The sequence below is a fragment of the Arachis hypogaea genome, chromosome 17 (assembly GCF_003086295.3).
Source record: "Arachis hypogaea cultivar Tifrunner chromosome 17, arahy.Tifrunner.gnm2.J5K5, whole genome shotgun sequence".
NCBI classification, from domain to species: Eukaryota; Viridiplantae; Streptophyta; class Magnoliopsida; order Fabales; family Fabaceae; genus Arachis; species Arachis hypogaea.
The window spans coordinates 125,887,524-125,912,251 of NC_092052.1; the positions used below are offsets into that span (position 1 = coordinate 125,887,524).

At 34.0% G+C, this 24,728-nt stretch overlaps 2 protein-coding genes across 2 annotated transcripts; one reads left to right on the forward strand and one right to left on the reverse strand.

The window, feature by feature from the left end:
- The first annotated feature begins 11,934 nt into the window (after positions 1-11,934).
- LOC112766867 (metal transporter Nramp7.2) lies at positions 11,935-18,293 on the forward strand. Its single transcript, XM_025812767.3, has 13 exons — positions 11,935-12,094; positions 12,633-12,711; positions 12,807-12,847; positions 12,969-13,047; positions 13,157-13,261; positions 13,339-13,448; positions 13,640-13,821; positions 15,804-15,873; positions 15,983-16,156; positions 16,922-17,026; positions 17,166-17,297; positions 17,371-17,466; positions 17,612-18,293. The coding sequence occupies exons 1-13, from the start codon at positions 11,966-11,968 to the stop codon at positions 17,945-17,947; spliced, it is 1,638 nt and encodes a 545-aa protein (XP_025668552.1). The 5' UTR covers positions 11,935-11,965; the 3' UTR covers positions 17,948-18,293.
- A 435-nt stretch (positions 18,294-18,728) lies between these two features.
- On the reverse strand, positions 18,729-23,506 carry LOC112766865 (SWI/SNF complex subunit SWI3C). Its single transcript, XM_072223561.1, has 9 exons — positions 23,192-23,506; positions 22,523-23,080; positions 21,613-22,148; positions 20,903-21,266; positions 20,750-20,827; positions 20,257-20,380; positions 19,848-19,912; positions 19,560-19,744; positions 18,729-19,380 (listed from the first exon to the last, which is right to left on the reverse strand). Exons 1-9 carry the CDS (start codon positions 23,211-23,213, stop codon positions 18,925-18,927), a joined length of 2,388 nt encoding a protein of 795 aa, XP_072079662.1. The 5' UTR covers positions 23,214-23,506; the 3' UTR covers positions 18,729-18,924.
- Positions 23,507-24,728: the final 1,222 nt, after the last annotated feature.

The following is a 24,728-nucleotide window of genomic DNA, read 5'->3' on the forward strand; positions in this document are numbered from 1 at the left end:
TTGTAGAACCTATGCACAATTACTCAAGAGGGGGGGTGAATTGAGTATTGCAACAACAATGAATCTTTTTGCGAAAGTTAAAGACAATATACAAAAGTGTTATTGTACTAGTATTTTTCCAAGAGCTTAACTCAATTGCTAAGCATTTATAAGGAGCTTTTACTTTCCAATAGACACCAACTCAAATAAATTGATCAAGCTTTTCACCAATCGGACTTAAGCTATTCCTTAAGTACTTACGAAGCTACTTTTCGATCACAATTTATTTGCTCAAAGGTAAAAGACAATAATATAGAAGAGATGAGTTTGGAGAGATGCAAACGCTATTTAGAGTGGTTCGGCACAATCCTTGTCCTACGTCCACTTTCTTTCTCAATCGCTATTGAGAAGTTCCACTATTGCCAAGCTTCAAGGTGCTCGCGCAAAACCTTTTACAATCCGAGTCCTTAGTTTCTAACACCTCACGGTATATGATCACCACTCGTATACTAACCTACTCCACTTAGAGATTCCTTCTCTAAGATTTGCCTTGAGTACTTAGTATACTTCTTTGGTATCCTCACCGACTATAGTGTTTATAACTCTTGACTCAACCTTGGAGATCACACTCCAATTTACAAAGTGTACAAGAAAACAATTCTCAAAGAATTGTTGAGATGAAATGAGTACTCTCTAGAAGAGTGTATGATTACAAGTTTAGCACTATTGAACCAATTGATATTGCTCTCTCAAATTGTGTATTATAACACCTTAAAAATGTGTAGAATGAAAGAATATGAACAAGATAGTTTGCAAATACTCACATGTATGAAATAAGGCTTCAATCCATCTATTTATAGACTCCCCAAACCTTAGAAACGTTTGGGAGTTAATGGGATGAAGCCGTTTTGATAAAACTAGCCGTTTTTTATGTTTTTGAATCATTTGCATCGATGCATAACACTTTGCATCGATGCAAATGTGTCTTTGAAGCTGAAATTTGAATTTTCAGCTAGGTTGCATCGATGCAAACATCTTTGCATCGATGCAAAAAGTCGTTGCATGCTTTGCATCGATGCAAGATGAGTGTGCATCGATGCAAACCTTAAAGAATGGCTTAAAATCACTTCAAAATACTTAGGATTGATCTCAAACTTGTTGGAGTCAATTCCTATGCTTTTATACCTTTGAAAACAAGTTTTTAAACCATTTGGCTAGCATCGAATTGCAAGATGTGCATCAAAACATTTTGTGAGTGTGTGTTGAGAGATTTTAGCAATTGGTTCTTAACAAGAAGTTACCTAAGTCCTAAGACACTATACTTGTCTTCAAATGTTGTGGACTTGAGTTTCTTGTTGTTGTTGTGTTGCTTTCAACTCTTCATTCCTCAATGTTGAATGTTGGTTGATCTTTCAACATGCTTGTTCATTCAAGTTGTTTGTTGGTTTGTCTTTCATGTCGTTTGTTGGTTTGTCATTCATCAAAACCTACGAATACAAACTTCGCATACAAGCAACATGATTTACAATACCTTCTCCAGTTGTCATTGATACGAGCAAGGACCATCCTCTTTCCTTTAGTTGGAATAATGAATTTAGCCTATAAAACACAATTATTATTTGCTAGTAAGAAAAAAAAAATACATGTGTACATTTTCAGATACTTTCTAAAAGAAATAAGACTAAAGTTCTCACTTGAACATATTCCCAAATGGGTTCTTTATCTTTAATCCCCTTTCAATTTGTGTAAATTAATGGACAAAAATCTGAATTCCTTGCCACTGTGCCTAAAAATTTGCTCAAGTTGTTTACAGCTTCATCAGTAGGACCAATTGCCTCTCCTTCACTATCTAGAGTAATTTCTTCTCTATCTTCCAGCTGTCTTGCATGAATCTTCAAACATTGTGTAGGTCCTCATGTTTTCTTCACTGTTGTTATATAATGTAACAACCACCCCTTCTAGAAACAAAATTAAATCCGAAATTTGAAAATCAGTTAGGAGATAGGCTTGGAATTTTAAAATTATGGATAGGAATCTAGTAACCACCCTCCGTTTGAAATTAAAATTATCCCAACCACCCTATGCCCAAATGTATATAAATAGGGGTGCACCTATAGGTAGAAAATCACTCCTCTCAAATACCAATTCCTCTCCTTTCTCTCTATAAAAATATATTCTGTGTGTAAACACAAGAGGCAAGCTCAAAGAAGCATTAGAAAAAAAGAGTAGGGAATTATGCTTTTCTTACTTTTATGTTGGCATGTAGTATGTTCTATTTTAATTCCTTCCATCCATGCATGGCTACCATCTTTCATGTGTCTTATGGCATTAACTGTCTTTTACTCATCTTTCATCCATATTGATTATCTACTATGTCATTCATACCCTCTTGATCCATCAATATATATCCCATATTTTTCTATGTGCATTTACATTACCTTTTAATTATTATTCCTTTAATGTTGAGAGTACATGCCCTTTTATATCGTTTTATTTAATTATTTAACATACCCTAATTTTACTATGTGCTATTACATGACCTTTGATACCATTACATTATTATTATCCCTTTAATGTTGAGAGTACATGTTCCTTTTTATGTCTTGTTCAATGTACCCTATTCTATTATGTGCAACTAAATGACCTCTTATATCATTATGTTATTATTACTTCTTTAATTTAAAGTCAAGGATACATGCTTTTTTATAATATCTTATTCAAGTATTTCATATACCACATCCTTACTATATGCACTTAAATTATATTTTATATATTATATCATTAATATCTTCTTAGGGTTAAGAGTACATGTTTTCTTATAATTGTTTTATTCAAATAATTAATATCCCCTACTTTATTACGTGGAATTATATTGACTTTTATACCATTGAATTAATAATATTTCTTTGAGTTAAGAGTACATGCCCTCTTTTATTCAACTATTTAAAATATCCTATTTTTTTATATAATATACATTTATATGATATTTTATACATTATATTATTAATATCCCTCTAGGATCGAGAGTGCCTACTTTCTTATAACATCTTATTCAACATGCTCATTTTATCATGGCATATGTTTTCCCCTCTTGCATGATCTATTCTTGCATGATCTATTCTTGTGTATGCCTAAACAACCCTAATTGTAAATTGAACTGAGGGAATGATCCTTCGATAAGGGAAGGTGATCCCAAAAGACAAGATATCGAGATGATCCCTCGGTAAGGGAGGGTGATCGATCGAGATGATCCTTCGGTAAGGAAAGGTGATCGCCAAAATGTTTGGGATAAGAACCTTCGGTAAGGGAAGGGGACTCCCACCTTTTATACCGGTTTGAGCTCAATACCTTCCATAAAAGTTAAGAAAGGAGAAAGCATGAATGAAAGTTTGAATTTTATGTTTTTTTAAAGATTTATCTATGATTATGTTGATGACACATAAGATGTTATCCTTCTATTTTTTTCTATGTTCTTTCATTTTTACCTATATGTTTTACGCTTTACAAGAGGTTCATATTACATGCCATATCGCACGACCTCCTTTTTTTAAAATCCCGCACGTGGGCTGGAGATAGATATGGAGGTTTTGCATAGCACTCCTATTGAGACTTAAGTTCTCATCCCTTTTCTTTTCCCATACTGTCTCCAGAGGAATATGGCACAGCGGATAGAGACGACGCAGTACCCCCGAAGGTAACTTCTGAGTATGACCCCTCGAAGCACGCGTGGGTAGTTGCGACCACTACTACCGTGCTCCAAACTATCTACTTAGGTCGAGAGTTCGTGGAAAGAGAACCCCAGCTGCTCGTCGAGTCTTAGTTCATCCCGCACAACGAAACCGGATATTCACTGCGCGAAAAGGTGTTGGAGGAAAATCACCGGCACCTCAATTCGTGAATAACTGAAGGGTCCTAATCAAGGATAGGATAGGACACAAGTATGGGAGCCTCTTCGATGAAATTAGTTAGAACGTATTAGTTTCTTTTCTTTGTTTAATTACCTCCAAGCATTTTATTTTGAACCATACTCCTGTGCTGAAATCCCCTTGGGTTGAGCCTTGGCTCTTCCAGGGATCTACTCCCTTCCGGGAAGTGCAATGACCCTAAGGATGGAATCCCAGTCAATATCAAATCTTTTACGTGCAAGTTGTGCTTCCTGGTAGGCATCAATCCCATCCGAACTTGGTAAAAGAGCAAGTACTCGCTGAATAGCATCTTCTGAGATGGGGACTTGCTTTTGGCGCACAAAGACTAACAGAAGGGTAGGCAAGTGATAATTGGTGTATAATTCAACTACCCAAGAGGGATTAGCTTCCCGCGACCTCCAATTTAAGAATCCCCACTGTCGCCTCTCAATGCGAGGCACCACAAATTGAACGAAGTGTTCTGAAAGAGTTAGGAGGTACTCATTGTGGTAGTTTCTCTCTATCAAGATTGGGAACATCCGCTCACAATATCGGTTAGTGAATTTTGCGGAGTCCTTTGCAGGAAATTCCTTCTCCGCCTCATCAACTCGGATGGTCCTCTTCAATCGCTTAGTAGTGGGCTTGACCTTTGAGGAGGTTAGCGCCTTAGCCAGTGCTCTTTTAGTTGCCTTCTTTGCCGGTGTCTTTTTAGAAGCCTTCTCTTTTCCTTTCTTGATGGCCATCCTAAAAAAGGAAGAAGGTAGGGCTTGAGGGGTGACTTAAGTAGACAACTCCATACGGTTCAACCTTCTCCACCACGTAGGGTCCATCTCATCTTGACCTCAGTTTGCCCGGCATTAATCTCAACCTTGAGTTATAGAGAAGGACTTGATCCCCAACTCTAAACTCTCTTCTGTTGATGTTCTGATCATGTACCGCCTTCATCTTTTCCGGCAGCGGCGCCAAAAATTGATGAGCGGATAAATGTTGGTCAAGAATTACCAAAAATATTTTTCCAAACCAACGTTGCAAGTACAGTCTTAACCGACGAGATTTTCGCTATCGAATTTAAAATGTGTCACAAATGAAATAAATAATCGGGAGTAAAATCCAGGGTCGTTTTCCCTAGGAGTTGACACAAGATGCAATTTATTGGTTAGGATTTTTCTGGGGAATTTTCGAGCTTAAGAACAAGGAAAATAAATAACTAGAAATTAAAGCAATGAATAATTTGCAAGAGTTGATAATTAATCAATATAAAAGGCCTTGGTTAGGGGTGAGAATTGGAATTTCTATCCTCATTGTCTTTCCCAAGTGTCATGGTAAAGGCTCATTGCTCTCACTTAGTTATTCTCGAGCAAATAAAGAAAAGTCAAGTGAAAACCACTAACTTTAGCTCACAAGTCCTAGTCACTTCATAGAGGAGAACTAGAGTTGGTGAGGTTTAAGCTAGTTAGCAATTTCCAATTACAGATCAACACTTGAGTATAACAATTCAAGTGGCTCCAGTTACTTAACCCCCAAACCAAGCAAGGAAATCTACTCCATTATCATGAATGGCATTTCCTCAAACACTTGGTGGGTGAAAATAAAAAAACTTGATAAATATGATAAAATAATTCAATCCAAATTACCACTAACAATAATCAATAATAATAAAACAAGCAATAATAATAGATATGGAAGTAACTCAATGCATTAATAAAATTTAAGAGTAACAAGATCTAAACATGAATTTAATAACCAAATGGAAAAGAGTATTAAAGGAATTAAGGAAGAAAACTAGAAGAAAAATGGCGAGGAATGAAAGTAGCAGCAGCTCTCTCTCAAGATACAATTCAAAGCAAAAAACTAAGAATGCCAAAAAATCCTAGAGAGAATTAGGAGTTTCTCTCACTATAATTCAAAACTCGAAAACTAAGCTAAAGTGTAAAAGTGTTTCTAGTCTCAGCTCCATCCCATCCTCTAGTCTGTATTTTTGGTGGGCTCTGCACAAGATCACGGGTACGCATCAGTCATATGTACGCGTCAGTGGTCGATGCTCCTGGTCATGCGTACGCATCAGTCACGCGCACGCGTCGGTGGAAAATGGCTTGATCACGTGTACGCTTCAACCATGCGCGCACATCGCCTCCAGCTTCTCAAATCTTCAAATTCTTGTGTTCCTTCCACTTTAGCATGCTTCCTCTTCATTCTCTATGTCATTCCTGCTCTATAAATCCTATAATCACTTCACACATATATCACAGCATCGAATGATAATAACATAGGATTAAAAATTAGTGATTTAAAGGCCTAGGAAGCATATTTTTAATTATAGCACAAAATTAGGAAGGAAACTTAAAAACATGCAATTTACATGAATAAGTGTGAGAATAGTTGACAAAACCCACTCAATTCAATCCAAAATATATCATAAAATAGTGGTTTATCACTTCCTTGATCCACCAAGGTCCTATGAAGATTTGCATTAGCGAGTACCATGATAATTACCACGGGGTCATCATCCCCGAGTATTATACCCTGCGCATCTTCTTTTATGAAAGAGATGGTTAGTGAGTCAGGGATTTCTTCCTCCACTTGGTAGACTTCTTTTAGGTGTCTCTTTCGGGATGACTTAGTGAGCCCTCCTCCGACAAATCCACCTGCTATCATGTGGATATGTCTTTCTAGAGTTCAGGTGGACCGATCTCTTCGGCCGGTATCTTCTTCATCCCTTTTTCTTTCCCTCTTATTGTCCGACCTTTCTATGAGATACTTATCCAACCGACATTTCCTGGCCAGTTTTTCTATCACATTTTTTAAGTCGTAACAATCATTCGTAGAATGTCTGTATAGCTTATTGTACTCACAATATTCTGTGCAACTTCCACCCTTCTTATTTTTAATTGGACGAGGGGGAAGCTTCTCGATATGGAAAATTTTCCTATAAGAGAAACTCACAGCGGAGTGTAATTGTGGTACCTCCTTGGTTTCTCTGAGTTGTGTTCTTCCTTCTTCTTGGGCTCTTTCTCCTTTTCTCGAGTTTGATAAGGTTGTGTTTGTCGGAAACTAGGTTCTCATAGCCTGACATTCTCATCCATGTTAATGTACTTCTCAGCTTGTTATTGTACTTCATTTAAAGAGGTCGGATGCCGCTTTGAGATGGATTGGGAGAAAGACCCCTCTCGGAGACCATTGACTAACCCCATTATTACTGCTTCAGTGGAAAAATTTTGGATCTCCAGGCATGCTTTGTTGAATTTCTCCATGTAGTCTTTGAGGGATTCTCCGATCTCTTGTTTGACTCCTAGCAGACTAGATGCATGTTTGACCTTGTCTTTTTGGACTGAAAATCGGGTGAGAAATTTTCTTGCGAGGTTGTCAAAACTAGTGACCGACCTAGGTGGTTGACCATCAAACCATTTCATGGCCGACTTGGTAAGGGTTGTTGGGAAGGCCTTGCAACGAGTCGCATCTGAGGCATCAGCCAAATACATCCGACTCTTGAAGTTGATTAAATGGTGCTTCGGGTCGGTCGTTCCAATATAAAGGCTCATGTCGGGACTTTAAAGTTCCTAGAAACCTTTGCTCGCATGATGTCTTCAATGAAAGGATCTTCTCCTCCTAGTGGGGTATCTTCCCAAGCTGTACGTCGATTCCTACTTCGAAGGTCGGATTCCAGTTTTAAGAGCTTTTCTTCCAGCTCTCTTCGTCGCTTGATTTCTTTCCTTAGGTTTCTCTCTACTTCGCTTTGTTGCTCTATCTCCTGTTTGAATTGTTCAAGTCAGTCGTGATGCCCGTGTAGTAGTCCTATAAGTTCGGTAGAATGGGGTTGATCTTCATCCTCTGGGTGGTGAATTTCGGAATGAATTCTTCTACGAGGAGGGTTTTTGTGGTGCCTTCACCATGTGGTTCTTCTGTTCTCTAAGGGGTATCACTATGGCTTGGTCATCATTGCCTTCCTCTTGGTACTCTGGTTCTAATTCGGACGCCGTACGTCCGTCTTCAAAGTGATCGTCCGCCATGGGGTGTTAACTTCCAGGTCCCCGGCAACGGCGCCAATGTTTCGAGGGTTACCTGAAACTCGGTTGTATTTGGGCCTGGACGTGAGGTCCAGACTCCGAGTGAGGCTGCGCTCGACTTGTCTTGCGCCGAGGTGCCGCCGTTCGAGTTCCTCATGAGAAGGTGGGAGGTGGTACCTGCAAGACACTCCGATGCTTAAGTTAGCAAGGATTCCAGCAGGTTTATATTAGATTGGATCTTAAGTATACCTGAGGTGTATCAGTGTATTTATAGGTGATGAACCAAAAATCACCGTTGGAGTAGTTCCACCATTATTGGGGGATAACAGTCCCCTTTATTCACGGGTTGTTGAGATTTTTCTTCTAGAAGTAAGTAAGAGATAGTAGAGGTTAGTTTTAACTCCTTCAGAGGAGAATTATCACTTGGTAGCGTTCTGTTTGACCTCTTAGGAGGTTGGGTACTCGGTAATTACCTTCTGAGCTTTCTCTGCTTTGGGCCTGTCCAGTATGTTTAATTGAAATAACTATTTTAAAATATTAAAAAATTTTTAGAGATTATTTTTAAAATTTTTAAAATATTTTTAGAAACTGTTTTATATTTTATTTTTTGAATTAAATTAGAAGGGGATTGTATTCATAAATATTAGAGACTATATATTTTAAAAAATAAAAACCAAAATATTTAATTTTAAAAATTTTAGAAATTAAATTGAATAATTTTTTAATTTTAGGAGAGGAGCTGAGGACATAATAGTATTCAGTAACCGGCAAAGGTGTCTTCATCAGACATGATCCATGCTATTTTTGTATCATCAGGGAGTGACTCAATTATATATAAATGTGACACGTGATTTAGTTGAATTTTCCCCCCTGTTCTTTCCTGTGGATTCCATTTTGTAATGTATTCTTAGCTTGTATCCACTTAATTTAATTTAAAATCTTAGTTCAATTTAATATAACTTGTGCTAATAAAGTAATAATATTGTTTGCTCATGGTTTAAGTATTTCCGCCAGTTTATTTTTTGTGGATTCCATTTTGTAATATTTGCTTATTCATTTAATTTAGAGTATATATTTAAATAAGTCACTAAACAATTTTGCATCAAATAATTTTATTTTTAAAAAGATTTTAATACGTTGAAGTCTCTAAATTTTTTAAGAATAAGATATATAAATTCTTACATAATATTTTTAAATATTTATTTGTTCAAATAAAATTAATAGATTTAACTAAAGTAAGAATTTACGTATATTATTTTTGTAAAGTTAAAAAATTTTAGTGTAACAAAATTTTTTTAAAAACAAAAATGTTGGATATAAAATTCTTTAGGATTTATTTAAATATATACTCTTTAATTTAATTTAATCACTCAATAGAAAAACTTGTAGAAAACTAGAAATGCTGTTTATTAGTCACCACTTAGGTATCTTCCACTTATTCTTTCTTGTGGATTCCAATTTTTCATACATTTTATGAATGGAAATCACAATCACAGTACCAGAACAAGGTTTTCTCTCCTGTGGTGAACATATGCAAGTGTAGCTTTCTCATCATAAAATGTCAAAAAACAATTGCAGTTTAGACAGGATAAATGAAAGAATAATTGAACTTAGGGCCGTACATGAGTAAGATAAAATGGGGTTTATTTTAATTCAGATTTGATTTTAAATATATATCAGATTTAATTTTTAGACTAATTCGATCTTAAATTCGATAAAATTTAAATATTTTTGGGTCATAATTATATTCGATTTAAACTAAGTGAAAATCGGATTTTTAAATTTTTAACAATAATTTATAAAAAAATTTGTTTATGATGCACTTATTTATAAAAAAAAATTTATTACCGAAAAATTGATATTTATATTTGAATTTGAATTTGTCTATAAATTCTAATTTGATATTTCTTTGATCTATTTTTTAATTCTACAAATATGATTAAAAATAAAACAATAAATTTATAATTAATATAATATAATATTAAAATTAATTTAAAATATATATATTTTTTTTTAGTTCCTTAGGGTATACATGGGTCAGGTGAAGATGGATTTGCCTTGACCCATACCCGACTCTAAATAATGACGGATCTATTTTTAAGATTCATATCCAACCCTAAACCCATAAAATTACACTTAACTAACTCCTAAAATATTTGGGTCCAAGTCAGATTTTCGAATCAGACATAACTATGTACACCCCTAATTGAACCTACCTAATTTTAAACCTAAAGTAATAATGATAGCAACACGTTTAAATAAAAAAAATAATTTTAATATCCTGATATAACTTACACGATAATCGTTCAATTATATCTATTTTTTGATCGATCATTCATGTAATTAATATGAAAAGATTATTTTTGCTGACATACTATTATACAATTATGGTTTAATTATTCTGTTGGTCCTTATAGTTTCGCAAAATTTTCAATTAGGTCCCTATATTTTTTTTCTTTTAGTTAGGTCCCTGCACTAATTTTTTTTTCAATTAAGTCCTTCTTAGCAGTAATTGACTTAATTTTATAAGGACCTAACTAAAAAAAAATTGTTTTAGAGACCCAAATAAAAGGAAAAAAAAGTGTAGGGATCCAATTAAAAAAAATTTTTGGTGCAAAGACTAAGTTGAAAGAAAAAAAAGTACAAGAACCTAATTAAAAATTTAGCAAAACTATAGGGACAAAAGAGTAAGGTTTAATTATTCATAGTATGTTAATATTAAATTTTTAAATAAAACAAAAGCAAAAATATAAATAAACATCAAACCAAATATAGACAAAAATCAAAATCTGAACTTTGATATATGAATAATACATAAAAATGAAAGCAAACGTTAAATGAAAACACAAACAAAAACCAAAACCAAAACAATATTCTATTCATACTAGTACTCATACAGAGCCAAAATCTAGAATGAAAGAGAATCCGAAACAAATTAAACTGTATCCGAATTAATCGCGAAGCCAAAAAGAAAGGAATAAGAAAAATTAGTATATATATTAGATTCCAGGGACAAAAAATATGTAGATTCCACCTCCAAGAGCCACAGTCAGACACCGCACCGCACCGCACCGTATTGCGGATACACAGTTTATTCAAGTAATAAAGATTAGAGTAATATCCTAAATTAATTTTTCTAATAATTTTTGTTTAATTTGAACAGAAAGTCAATAAATTAATTTTTGAACCTTAAAAATATTAAATAAATTAATTTTTAATATTTACCAGAAATGATAATTAATTCATATTTTTTTATAAAAATTAATCACATGGAATAATTAAATTGATTTTAGAGTACTTTTAAAATACTTTTTGGTGTATATATTACTTTTACTTCTATATTATTCTCAACTGCAAAAAAAATTATAAAAACAAAAAGAAAATGTATAATAAAATATAGTATTGTAATCATTTTAAAATTAGAAATCAAACGGCGTATAGAATTTTTTTTCTTGACAATAATGAAACTTTTAATCTTTTTCATTTTTTATCAATCATTTTTAATCTTTTCATTAATAAAAATATAAAAAATATACACAAAAATAATATAAATAACATTACTTTAAATATTTTGTGTATAGGGCACACTACATAATCGGGTTTACATTTGAAAAGTTGATAAGAAATATAAAAGAGAAGTTAGACACTAGACAGTGATGTGCTTATAACCATACGATGTGTGTGATTTAGGAATATGATGTGATTATTTACTCTTGTAAATAAAGAACATTTTGTGATTAATTTTTATGTTTGTTAACGGTATTACGTGAGTAGTGTAAGATTAAGAACTAATTTTTTAATTAATAATTAGCTAAAGTTTTTTATAATAATAATCTGGATCTTTTAATATTTCTTGGTGTTAGAAAAGTTGGGTGCTAAAGAAAACGAAATTAAAAAAGAAAAAAAAGAAAGGGACGTGGGCGTGCATGTAAAAAGGCATGAAGATGGATGCATGGGTGCTCTAAGCTGACGTGTGCGTAAAACCCAAAACACCAAATTAAAAAACCATTCTGTTTGTAGCTATAAATATATAATACGATTCACCGCTTCATTCACTCATCAGTTGGATTGACCGTCATGGCAAGCGTTCTTAGACAGCAGCAACAGCCAGCAGGGAGTGGTGGTAACAACCGCGTGGTTGCCGTGAGTGCCACACCTCCCAATAATATCCTCCATATTCATGCTGATGCCCCCTCAAATCACGAGGTATGTGCTCCTTCTCTACATCACTACATACATTTCTTTTTATGTATATTTATTGGCGACGACTTACAATTCTTTATTATCTTTTATGTGAAATTAATAATTAAGAATTGTTAGAAGGATACTACATATTTTTTAGAATTCAGTATTTGATTGATTTTTAAGGATTTATTATTATTTAATTAATTTAAATACCTACTTTTTATATTAGTTGTTCAAAAACTCAAGAAAGTTATTTATTTTTTGTTTTTTGTCTTTTTTAAAAGTTGAATAAAAGACAATATTTGAAAGATAGTAAAAATTCAGGTATAATCAACTTTACATAAAATTGATAACTGAGCTGTTAAATAAAAATTTAGTTAAATTAGTCAAATTATTTAACGGTTCTTAATTATCAACTTCACATAAAATTAACGTTAAAAGATACCTGAATAAGAAACCTACTACCTAGTATAAGATACCTAGTTATAATGTTAAAAAAAAATATTATCTACTAACTATGAATTTTACATGACAATAACTACTTACTGCATGGAAGCAGAAAAAAGGGTGGAAGAAGTTTCTGTCATTTATAGGGCCTGGTTTTCTCGTCTCTCTCGCTTACCTTGATCCTGGAAACTGTATGTTCCTTACTCTCTCTCTCTCTCCAAAAACTCATACATCTATGTATGTATGTATGTATGTATGTATTAATTATTTTTTTTCATTTCTGCAGTGGAAACTGATCTCCAAGCTGGAGCTAATCACCGATACGAGGTATACACACACCCTATGGAGTACGACCTTTTGTTTTTGTTTAATTGAAATTAATAAAAGAATAAAGTGACGAACTGACAAACTAAAAATGCTAAAATTTGTTGTTGTGGTATTGGATCAGCTGCTGTGGGTGATACTTATCGGATTGATATTTGCTCTTATTATTCAGTCATTAGCTGCAAATCTTGGCGTAAGCACAGGTAACAACATTCAATAAGCATACGTCCCTAACACGAAATTTGTTTAATCATACATAATTAATATTAAATATTAGTCATTGTCTTAATCTCTCTAGTTAATTTTGGGCAGGGAAACACCTTTCAGAGATATGCAAAGCGGAGTATCCAAGACTCGTTAGGTACTGCTTATGGTTATTAGCTGAGCTTGCTGTCATAGCCGCAGACATTCCAGAAGGTATGAACTAATTAACAAGAAAATTGAAAATACTTAAAATGAAGAATTATTCCCCTTAATTAAATAAATTGTGGCAGTGATTGGAACGGCGTTTGCACTGAACATACTATTCCACATCCCAGTATGGGGAGGAGTTCTAGTGACTGGGTGCAGCACTCTGTTGCTTCTTGGTCTCCAGAGATTTGGGGTAATGAATCGTACATACACATAGTCCCTTTTATTATTATTATTATTGTAATAACAATTATTATAGGCTTATAACTCAATAGCATAGTCTCTCCATACTCAATTAAAAGGTTGCGCGTTCGAGTCTCTTATCTTTGGTAAAAAAAAAAAATTATTATAGTCTAACATAATTTAATTTAATTGGTGGGGCAGGTAAGGAAGTTGGAGTTGCTGATATCAACGCTGGTATTTGTGATGGCAGCATGTTTCTTTGGAGAAATGAGTTACGTGAAACCACCAGCGTCTGGTGTCATAAAAGGCATGTTTATTCCCAAACTCAGTGGTCAAGGTGCCACTGCCGACGCCATTGCCCTTTTAGGTGCCCTTGTCATGCCGTAAGTAACGAAAAATTGTTAGGCCAGTAATTTTTAATATTTTTAGTTATCTTTTAATTAGTATAAATAGTAAATTATTTTTATTAAATAAATTTTGTTAATTTATATATGTAAATTTTAAAAATATAAATATAAATTATATTAATTTATGTGTGTAAAATTTTAATAAATATTTTTATGTATAAAAATTTTATAAATATAAATATAAATTATTATTAATTAAATATTGATAAAAATAATAATATTTGGTGATAGTATAATATTGTTTTTTTTTCTATTTAATAAATACTATAAAAACACTTATTATATAATAACTCAATTATATCTATATATATAATACAGCAGACTTTATTTGAATTATTTTAACAAGTGACATGTTTTTATGTATCAATGCAAATTCAAAAAATATTTCTTTAATAATAAGATAGTATTCTAAACAAGTTCATGCAATATTAAATCTCCTTTCCAATTTTTTTTATTTAGCAAATGATTTATTTATTTGATGTAAATTTTTACAGTAATATTTAAATAAATATTTAAAAGATATATAAAAAAAATTTGGAACAAAATTTAATTTTTAAATTTTTTATTTTAAAAAAAAAGTGGTAATTCATAATATAAAAAAATTTTTAAAAATCACTTTACATAAAATTATCAAATTTTAAGAATGAAAAGATTTTAACTTTTTAATAATGATTGTAAAATTTTGCACCAAAATTTAATCTCTAAATTTTTTTATCGTATTTTTAAATTTTTCGTGAACTTATTTATAGTTATTATCTTTTAAAAAAATTTTATCAGTAATATAAACTTTAGACACCATTTTAATAATTTACTCTAACTTAAATTATTATCTTCTTTTAATTCCCATCATTTTTAATTTTGCATTATTTTACTTGACTTGTAGTCTCGTTTCAAAGCGCACACATATATTGTCAAAAGACTTAAGGCTTAGAGTATCAAAAAATAGCTTTTAAAAAGTAAATACATTAAAAACTTAAATTTTTATTTTTCAACAAAGCTTTTAATATCAGTAATCTTAACGGTACAAATTTTCAATTAATTATAACAGACCTAATTATGTAATTGATTTCAAAATAAAGTCAAAATCAATCATAAAGATGAAAACTTTGTTTTGGATGTTATAAGTTATAAAACCAAATAAAATTGAAAAGTGATTGAAAACTCGTCTAGTATTTACTAGTAAAATTTTATAGAAATTATTTTTAATACGGAGATGAAGAGTGTGTTTTAGTTGAATATTGATATTTAAATTGTATTATAGTATTGTAAAAGTATAAAAAAGATATCCAACACGCATGTGGCCAACACGCATCCTGTGTGTTGCCAACACGTGTCCAACATGTACCCTGCGACTGCATTTGTTTATAAAGACAGGACACTGGGACAGGGATACAGAGATACAAAAATGTGTTTGACAGAGGAGACATAGACAAAGACAATGTGTCTAAAGACACTGAATTAGTGTATTTTGTGTCCATCTTGACAGGAAGGACACAGAGATACTAACAAGAGACACAACTTATTTTTCATTTTTTCTTTCATTATTTTTGTTATTTTTTTATAATTATATTTTTTATTATTATATTTTTCATCTCAAATTTTTTGAATAAAAAAATAAAAATAAATTGGATTTTCATAATTTGTTCTAATTTATCACCAAATATAATATAAGAACACAAAATTTTGTGTATCTGTCTATCAGTATCTTGTCCTGTGTTCTATTTTCAGTATCTTATACTATCTGTTTTCAGAAACAAATCCACCTTGCATGTTGCCAGCATGATGACACTACACACATTCTACATATTGATTATCCACCTACAAAATTCACCTATATGTAATTACACCAAATAATTATATTTTTAAAAAAATATATTAATATCTTTTTTTATATAAAAAAAATTAGCCACAATTTTACTTTGTTTTATTTTATTTATCTTTTTGTGATAAAAATGTAGGCACAACCTCTTCCTCCACTCTGCTCTGGTGCTGTCTAGGAAAGTACCTAATACAGTTCGTGGCATCAATGTAAGCCAATAAGATCGAATAATCTAATAACCATATTAAGGTTATTGCATCTTAATTAGTTACACATAAATGTCATTAACACTAATTCTCATATATTATTATTATGCAGGACGCGTGTAAATATTTTCTGATAGAGAGTGGGTTCGCACTGTTTGTGGCATTTCTGATCAACGTTGCAGTTATTTCTGTGTCTGGCACTGTTTGCTCAGCTTCAAATCTTTCTTCGGAAAACACTGATCATTGCAGCGATCTCACCCTTAACTCTGCTTCCTTTCTTCTCAAGGTTCTTCTTTATATATTTACTACTTTTTTTTTTTTAATAATAACTATGAATCAGCCGGTTCGACTTGATTAAGCGAAAACAAATTATTTATTAAACCGATTTGGTTCAAGATAACAAACAATTGTTAGCGAACCAATTAAAATTAGAAAATAATAAATATTTAATAAAAATTGTGTTTAGTTTTGAGAACAAGATAAAACAAATTACAAAATACAGAGATATAAAAGTTAATAGTCTTGTATTTTGTTTAATGATAAATTAGAAATAAAAGTCTAATTTATTCTATTTTTTTCATTCAAAAAATTTGGGAAGAAAAATATAATAATAAAAAATATAATCATGAAAAATTAATAAAAATAATAAAAAAAATAAATTGTGTCTCTTGTTAGTATTTCTATATCATTTCTGAATTTTTTTTTGTCAAGATAGATACAAAATACATTAATTCAGTGCCTCTGGATATAATGTCTTTGTTCATATCTCATCTGTCAAATACAATTTTGTATCTCTGTGTCCCTACTTCATATCTCGTACCTATAAACAAACACAACCTAATAAATTAGTTGAACCGATTTTATTTTTTAGCGATTAATTAATTTAAAATATAAATATATGTTAATTCAACAAAATTAAAACTTGATTAAAATTTTAAATCTTTGAACTTTTAAATTTATTGATTCAATTATCAGTTCAATTTTCAGAATCTTAATTCAAAATCTGCAAGTAGAGTAATTATCATTAATGTGTGATGAACTTTTGATGTAGAATGTGTTGGGAAGGTCTAGCTCAACGATTTATGCAATAGCACTATTAGCCTCAGGACAAAGTTCCGCTATTACTGGAACCTATGCAGGACAGTACATTATGCAGGTGGGTCAATTTAATCATTTGTGAATAAATACCAACAATCATTACTTTCATTTTTGTTTTTCTTATTTATAAATATAATTTTTTTAAGAAGAATAATAATACTGAATTCTGTTTTGTTGGTTGGTTGGTGGTACAACAGGGTTTCTTAGACTTGAAGATGAAAAGATGGCTTAGGAACTTGATGACTAGGACCATTGCCATAGCACCAAGCCTTGTTGTCTCCATTATTGGTGGCTCCTCCGGTGCCGGTCGACTAATCGTCATCGCATCGGTTCGTATATTCTGTTCTTTTTTTTTTTTTTTAAATTGTACAGTATACTCATCACCCCCATAAAAATTTGCAGATGATACTTTCTTTTGAGCTTCCGTTTGCTTTAATTCCACTCCTTAAGTTTAGTAGCAGCAGTACCAAGATGGGACCTCACAAGAACTCTATGATAGTGAGTTTTACTCTTCCCTTAATAAATATAATCACTTCAATAGTAGAAGAATGTGTCAACTAAATATACAGGACAGAAATAATTAAAAATAATACATTTCTAATGAACAGTTCAAAGAAAATCTTGTAACAAAATTTTAGTGCAGATAATTGTCATCTCATGGATCCTAGGATTGGGAATCATAGGCATCAATGTGTACTACCTCATCACTGCCTTCGTGGGTTGGCTAATTCATAATAGTTTGCCAAAGGTGGGAAATGTGTTCATTGGGATCATAGTGTTTCCTCTCATGGCAATCTATGTCGGCTCAGTTATATACCTAACATTCAGAAAAGACAATGTTCAGACATATATTGAGACCAAGGATAACACAGCAATGCAAACCCATGTGGAAAAGGGGTTCATGAATTCTAATGGTGAGTTAGAGTTGAACCATGGCCCTATCAGAGAAGATTTAGCTGATATCCCACTACCGGAATAAGTGACTTGAGCTATGTATGTATGAGTCAAGTGCAACACAATTCACAACCAATAAGAACTTCACCACTTCACACTGCTTTTTAAGCCATTTATGGGGAAAGAGAATCTAAATGTTGGATTCTCAAAATACATAGTTGAAGGTTATTGTAACAAAAAGACATTAGAGAGCCCTCTTCCCCATTTATCCATCGTGTGCAAACTATATGTACTACAGTACTAAGTTACAAGTTTATTGTTTACACGTTATTGCTGAACTATACAAGAAAATTAGTTACTGATGTGATACTGTTGTAGTTACAATTTCTCCTTTGAAGATCAAGGAAAAACTGATGTTCTTACATTGTGTACTTCTAGTGTTGCAACTGTTTTCCGTATGAATATCTTAATTGTGTTTTTCTTTTGGTTACAAGCATTCTCTGTACGACTACATTAATTGTCTCTTTTCATTAGTTTTCTCTCTCCCGAGCATGTAGCTTGAAACTGCTTTTCTATTTTCAAACTACATTATAGATAAGCTTTAAATTCTCTGCAACTTAACTGCAGACAGATTCTGAACATTTACAAGAATTATATAACAGATTACAGTGTACCTGAGACAACCGCACAATAAATAACCACTTGTGTCCCTGAAAGTCTGAAACTAGATTGTGCAACAGCACAGGGAGCCATGGTCTGGTAATTATTCATCCAAGTAATTAGTAGTTTTCTTTTTTTCCAAAATCTAACAAAAAAGATGTTACCGATGACAATAAAACTTCATGGTACCTGTAATGCAGAAACACAGTGGAATATCAAAATGCTACTTATTTTCTTTAAACAACACTTTCACAATCAACTGCAACCAATTACAGTATCTAGAACTTAGATAACTATTTTTTCTTTTTTGGACACATCCACCTATTTCCTCTTCACTGCTGAGATCAATGACAAAATAGAATTGCAACATTGAGGTCCCAAAACTTATGCCTACTCTCCTAATTAACCTAAACCAGAGTTAGTCCCTGATACAGGCCTCAACAATGGATGATTGGAAGTGGGTTGCACATTACTAGGGGCATTGAACATGGCATTTGGAGGTGATTGAGATTGTTGTATCATAGATAGGGGCAGTCTTTGTCCCAAACCAAACATAGAAGGTCTCGGGGCAAAGGACATGTGTGGATGAACTGGTTGGTTGTTGCCATACCCCGAGATGCTGGGCTGCGAGGGAGACGCAGAGATCATTTGTGGCCTACTGTTGCCATTACTGTTAGACATGGAAGGACCAACACCTGACGGTGGAGGTGTGGCTCCTCCAGTTCCAAGACGAGCAGATATAATACGGGACCGCTCAGCAGCAAATCTCTGCCTTGTCCTCTCAACTTGTTCACATTCTTTCATCAATAATGTTTCAATTTCAGCAAACTGCTTCAGCTTCAATTCCAATCTTTTCAACTGCATATAAAACCAAGCCACCACCACAGGTTAAACATCTAAAGATACTAGTTCAGACAAATAAAACAACTGGTGGGCATAAACATAGATGTATGCCATTCAAAGAAATGCACAAACAAGTAAATTGATATTTTGGTTGAACCAAGTCAACCAACTGTAGTCAAAACAAACAGCTATACCTGATGACTAACGATACTAGCACATAGCCTCTGGATTTCTCGTTCTTCATGATCAGCAAACAATTTAGATTTCATGGCTGCAGCAGAGAGGCCTGCCTTTGCTGCATCTTGAACTTTCTCAACAGATAGTGGTGTTGTCCCGCCTTCATTTTGACCTCGTGAACCAACAAGTTTTGCCTTATCCTCTGAAATCAATAGAAGCACTCCTCAAGAAGAAAATTACACTAATGAATCTAATTTGTGCTGGGGCATAAAAGCCAACAAATAAAAGCAGCAACGATAACTGACCATTATGATTATTTGAAATTGCAGTTTCTCCACGATCTCTACTATGTGCACTTTCTGAATTTGACCTTCATGAATGAATGAATATTTAAAACATTAGTACACAGTTCATAAACTAGCAACCATGAGCAATGGTTCAACTTAAACTAGTTTTCCTCTACCCACATACAACTCTACAACATGAGTACTTGAGCAGGGAAGACACACTTTAATAAAAAGTTGTCTTTCCTTTACACGGGAATTTTTTTACGAAGGTTCAGTTCAACTGTATAAGATGTTCTATAAAAGGGAAAAAAATATTAACAGAAGAAAAACAGTGTAGAGTACAAAAGCATTAATAAGATATGCAACAGAAAACAAACAAGAAAACTTCACGTAACAGAATTGCATGTGCTGTAATAGTAATATCCACCTATTATCATGTCCTTGTACTTCCATTTGCGATGTGCTGCCAGAAGTATCCTCTGATAATACTGCTAATGCTGCATGAGCACAAGCAGCAGCTACTCTTGGTCCAACGGCAGAGGCTAAAAAGGCTACCTATATAATGCATCCAACAAAACTTAGTGTAAGTCACAGCTAAAGAACCCAAAATATATGACACGGTAGTTTGCAGTGAAATACTGGTATATTAACCAGATATAGATACTAAGTTTAGAACATCATCCATTTAAACTTTTGTTAAGCAAGTGCTGTAATCAACAGGTTGCTCCCTCAAAGAGAAGGATGCAACTTGAAGCAATGCATTTCTTCAATATCCTCTTACAAATCAACTTGATGAAGAAGTTACAGATATGATGTTAGGCGGTGTACAAACACCACATCCTAGTCTTGTTGGTAATTGGTAAATATGTTTAAGTGCATCTTAATTAAACAACAAACTTAGGCATACAATCAGAATTCACCTACCAAAGCCATAACAGGATTTCCAGAATTGGCAAAAGGAAACCTGCTGTCAGAATCTCTGCTTTGGCGGACAGTTCCTGTGAGAATACAGCAACTGAATGATCAAACACGTATCATTCACTAAAATAGGTTAAAGAAGGTATAAGACAGACCTGCAGAATCTCCGTTTACGTAGCCATGCATTCTTCCACTATCATTTCTATTCATCACATTGGATGGCAAAGACACGCTTGGAATGTTGATATTTTCCAATTTTCCATCTTCCATTGGTAGACGAAGAAAATGAAGAATGCATTGTGCTTTTGACTTGGTCCCAACATGTTCGGCAATTTCATTCCAATTCTCATTGTAAATCTCCATTGCTTCAAGCAGCAACAAAGTTTCTTGATCAGTCCAACTATCCCCATCTCCCTCACCATAATCCCTGGATGAATCCACCCTTACAAAATCTATACTTGAATGTCCAACGACAAATCTCCCATCATGAAAGCAGCCAGTACAAAGTAAAATATCAACCTGTAACATGAGATGCGAATTACACACAAATGATTCGTGCAGTTTAAGTTACTCTGCATGCTATTTAGTTTAGAGGTTTGACTTTAGATGAGGTTACCAAAACGAACATGTAATTCACAAACTTTCAGTTTATCCAGAGGATTTAGCTCTGGCAGCTATATGCACCGAGCATTGGATGTTATGGTAACACTTCCACGCTCATGCACAATCATATAGTATTTTATTAAATTACAGATGGACTTCTTATCTATTGTCTTTTGTCCATTATGTTTCTGTATGACAGGAGCAATAGACAGAGCCGTATGACCTTCATACATTTATGGCATAATTAAATCAATAAGCCTACCTCTTTTTGTGACTGATAGTATACAGCAGGAAGAGGACGAGAACAACAATGGCAATGATTTTCGGATAGATGTTCCCGTATCCTGTTGTCCAGATCAGTGACATCAGCATTGTGCATTGTGAATGATGAATAAATTTCTTCTGCTTTGACCTTACACTTGGGCTTGTCAAAACTTATCAGACTATCTATGGATTTTAGAAACTCTGAGGGCACGCGGACTTCTCCACTTGTCTCCTCCTTCAGGAAGGATGCATCATTAAATGGCGCATGACATGACTCCAAAGCACAGTAATTGATGATTCCCCAATGATCAAGGAACCGGACAATCCGAGCTAAATCTTCTTTGTCAACTGCAACCAACAATCCCTGACAATCAGAGACAGTAATCCTCTTCCCAGGGTCCTCCATGTAGAGCCCAACAATATAGTTCCTGCACTCCATATACTTCTCCGGACTATGACCTGGTGATTTTCCAGAAAAGAAATGCGGCACTGCTTGTCTCTCTAGTCGATGCACTGTGGCTGGTGAAAACCAATCTGCTCAGAGAAATCCGAATTGAACATCAGGCAGAAGTGCTCGAATTTCAAAAAGGAAGTCCTATAATCTTTCGGACAGTACTACACCTGATTCAAACCTCCAAAAGCTAAAAAGCAATAACACTGTTGGGGGCCCCTAACAATGATTTCTTTCCATTTCAAAACCAAGTAATTGACCTTTTTGAATACAACCCAGAATTTAAAGAATGCCAAATAACTCAAAAACATGCCCAACTTCACGCATTAATGTAAAGTGACACACAGTTATGGTAACCCTAAACAGTACTACAAACTTATAATAACGCCAATTTCATTTGGATACATACAAAAAATAAAGCTTGCAAGCAGAACAACAGATAGAGAAAGAGAAGAACCTGAATGCATTGGAACAACAAGAACCCTATTTCCAAAGCGCTTAACAACACCACGTCCTTCCAAAACTGGCGGAGGAGTGATAACAAAAGAGGAGCTGCTGCTGCCGCCGTCGCGGTCATGATCGAGGGAGGGGCTGTCAGCCGGGACGGTGGAGAGGGCCTGGAGCTGGCCGTGAGAGACATTCTCGAGGAACGGAATGCTGCCGCTGTTGTGGAGCTGTTGGTGGGCCTTGGAGTCGCCGGCGAGTGCGGCGCGCTCGAGAGCGATGACGGTGGCGACGGAGGAGTGTGGGCGGTTAACGGAGCGCTTGAGAACAGTGGGGAAATGCGAAATCTGGACGGCGTGATCGGAGAGCACCTCGATCTCGTGGTGGTGAGGGGAAGCAGATTGGGGATTAGGGGTTTGGTCCTCAGAATCGTCGTCGTGGTCTTCGTTGTTGTCGGCATTGGGGTTCTCTTCTTCTTCGTCGTCGTCGTCTTCGTGGTGGTGCTGGTGCTTCTGGTGGCGGCGACTGATTTGCGATTCCCTCTTCCGCTTCCTCCATTTTGTGCGGTTCTCTGCAACAACCAAAATAATTTAGAAAAAATTAATAATTGCAATAATAATAGAAATTAGAGGAATTAGAGGGAGAGAGGAGAGAAGTGAGGGTTTAAGAGTATTTAGGGGACCTGAAGGAGAAGAAGCTGGCATGGCAAGAAAGAAGAGAGAGAAAGAGATGGGGAGAGGAGAGAGAGAAAGGGAGTGTTTGTTTGAGGGGGAAAAAAATTTGAGTGTGGGGTCGTTGATTGGCGCAAAGAGTATGGAGAGATTGAACGGGATCGCGCGTTCTTCTCTCTCTTTCAGCTGAGAGGAGAAGAGAGGGTGGGTGCGGTGCTGCTTTGAGTGCTTAGGGGCTGTTTGGTTTTTGGGTTTTTTTGTTTTTAAAAAAAAATGAGAAGTGTGTTTGTGTGTGTTGAGTGTTGACGATGGAATGATGGATGGATGGATGTAGTAAGAAGCACGATGGAAGGGATCTGTTTTAACTTTGGGTGGGTCTGGTTTTCGTCGACGCGTGACGTACACGATGCATTCCTATTCGGGGGTGTCATTCACGTGATGCTGCTACGTATCATTTTCTGTCACCTTCTTTTTCCTTTTTTCTTCAAAGAAAATATCTCCTTGCGTATATTTATTTATTTACTTTGTGAATTTGAGAAAAATGGATCATCTTACTTCATTTTTACCTTTTTCCTATCACAAAATTTATGGCTTTTTTATTTAAATAAAAATATATTATTTATTGCATTTAAAAATAAATACATTTTCATTGGTTTGATTTAGAAATATAATGAAGTATCATGACCAATATATATATATATATAATGAAGTATGAATTAACACTTGCAACTTGCTTCTAACTACCATCATTGTCTGCATTTTTATTTCATTTGACACTAACCTTTATTTTCTTCTCTCACTTGAGCAAAATATTTTGTCCTAATGAACTAGAACTACAAAGAACAAATTCCATGAACAATGAAGAAGATACACTATTTTATCTTCATGTTATATTTTTACATCAGGAAATTACAAAATGTTCCGACAAAATTACAAAATCGGAACGAACAAAATTTCTCATCTAATTTACTAACAGTAATCAGCCACCAAGGTCCAATATTAAAATAATTTCAGAGGTTTTCCTTGACTTTGTCCGTGTCAACAAAAAATTCAAAATGTCTCGACTTTTTTAGAATAGGTCCGAGTCAAATAGCAATGATTCGAAGCACTTTACACTATTTCGGAAATCCAAGGACTCAATCGTATGGATATGTAAAATACAGGATTTCCAATCCTAGCAAGAAAAGGGGGGAAACAGATACTCAATTTCAAAGTGAGTAAATAGAATTCCATACTGAATTCCATACTCGATCTCATAGATACATATGGATACATATAGAATTCTGTGGAATGTCGTATTTGATGAAAGTCGTATGTACAGCTTGGGAGGAGATCTTTCATATCTTTCGAGATCCACCCTACAATATGGGGCCAAAAAGCCAAAATAAATCATTTTAGCCCTTAGAAGTTATAAAAAAAAAAAAATTATCCTTTTCACGCTCATGTCACGGCGAGGTACTGTAGAAGAAAAAACCACAAAATCCGATCCAATTTATCGTAATCGATTAGTTAACATATTGGTTAACCGTATTCTGAAACACGGAAAAA

What these genes read in the sequence shown, in the direction of transcription:
- LOC112766867 (XM_025812767.3), top strand. Translation starts at nt 11,966, where the DNA reads ATGGCAAGCGTTCTTAGACAGCAGCAACAGCCAGCAGGGAGTGGTGGT. An exon ending in AAATCTTGGCGTAAGCACAG is followed by an intron (nt 13,048 to 13,156) that starts GTAACAACATTC and finishes AATTTTGGGCAG; the next exon opens with GGAAACACCTTTCAGAGATA. An exon ending in ATACAGTTCGTGGCATCAAT is followed by an intron (nt 15,874 to 15,982) that starts GTAAGCCAATAA and finishes ATTATTATGCAG; the next exon opens with GACGCGTGTAAATATTTTCT.
- LOC112766865 (XM_072223561.1), bottom strand. Translation starts at nt 23,213, where the DNA reads ATGCCAGCTTCTTCTCCTTCAG. An exon ending in CGTAAACGGAGATTCTGCAG is followed by an intron (nt 20,828 to 20,902) that starts GTCTGTCTTATA and finishes GTATTCTCACAG; the next exon opens with GAACTGTCCGCCAAAGCAGA. An exon ending in TCCTGTTATGGCTTTGGTAG is followed by an intron (nt 20,381 to 20,749) that starts GTGAATTCTGAT and finishes TTATATAGGTAG; the next exon opens with CCTTTTTAGCCTCTGCCGTT.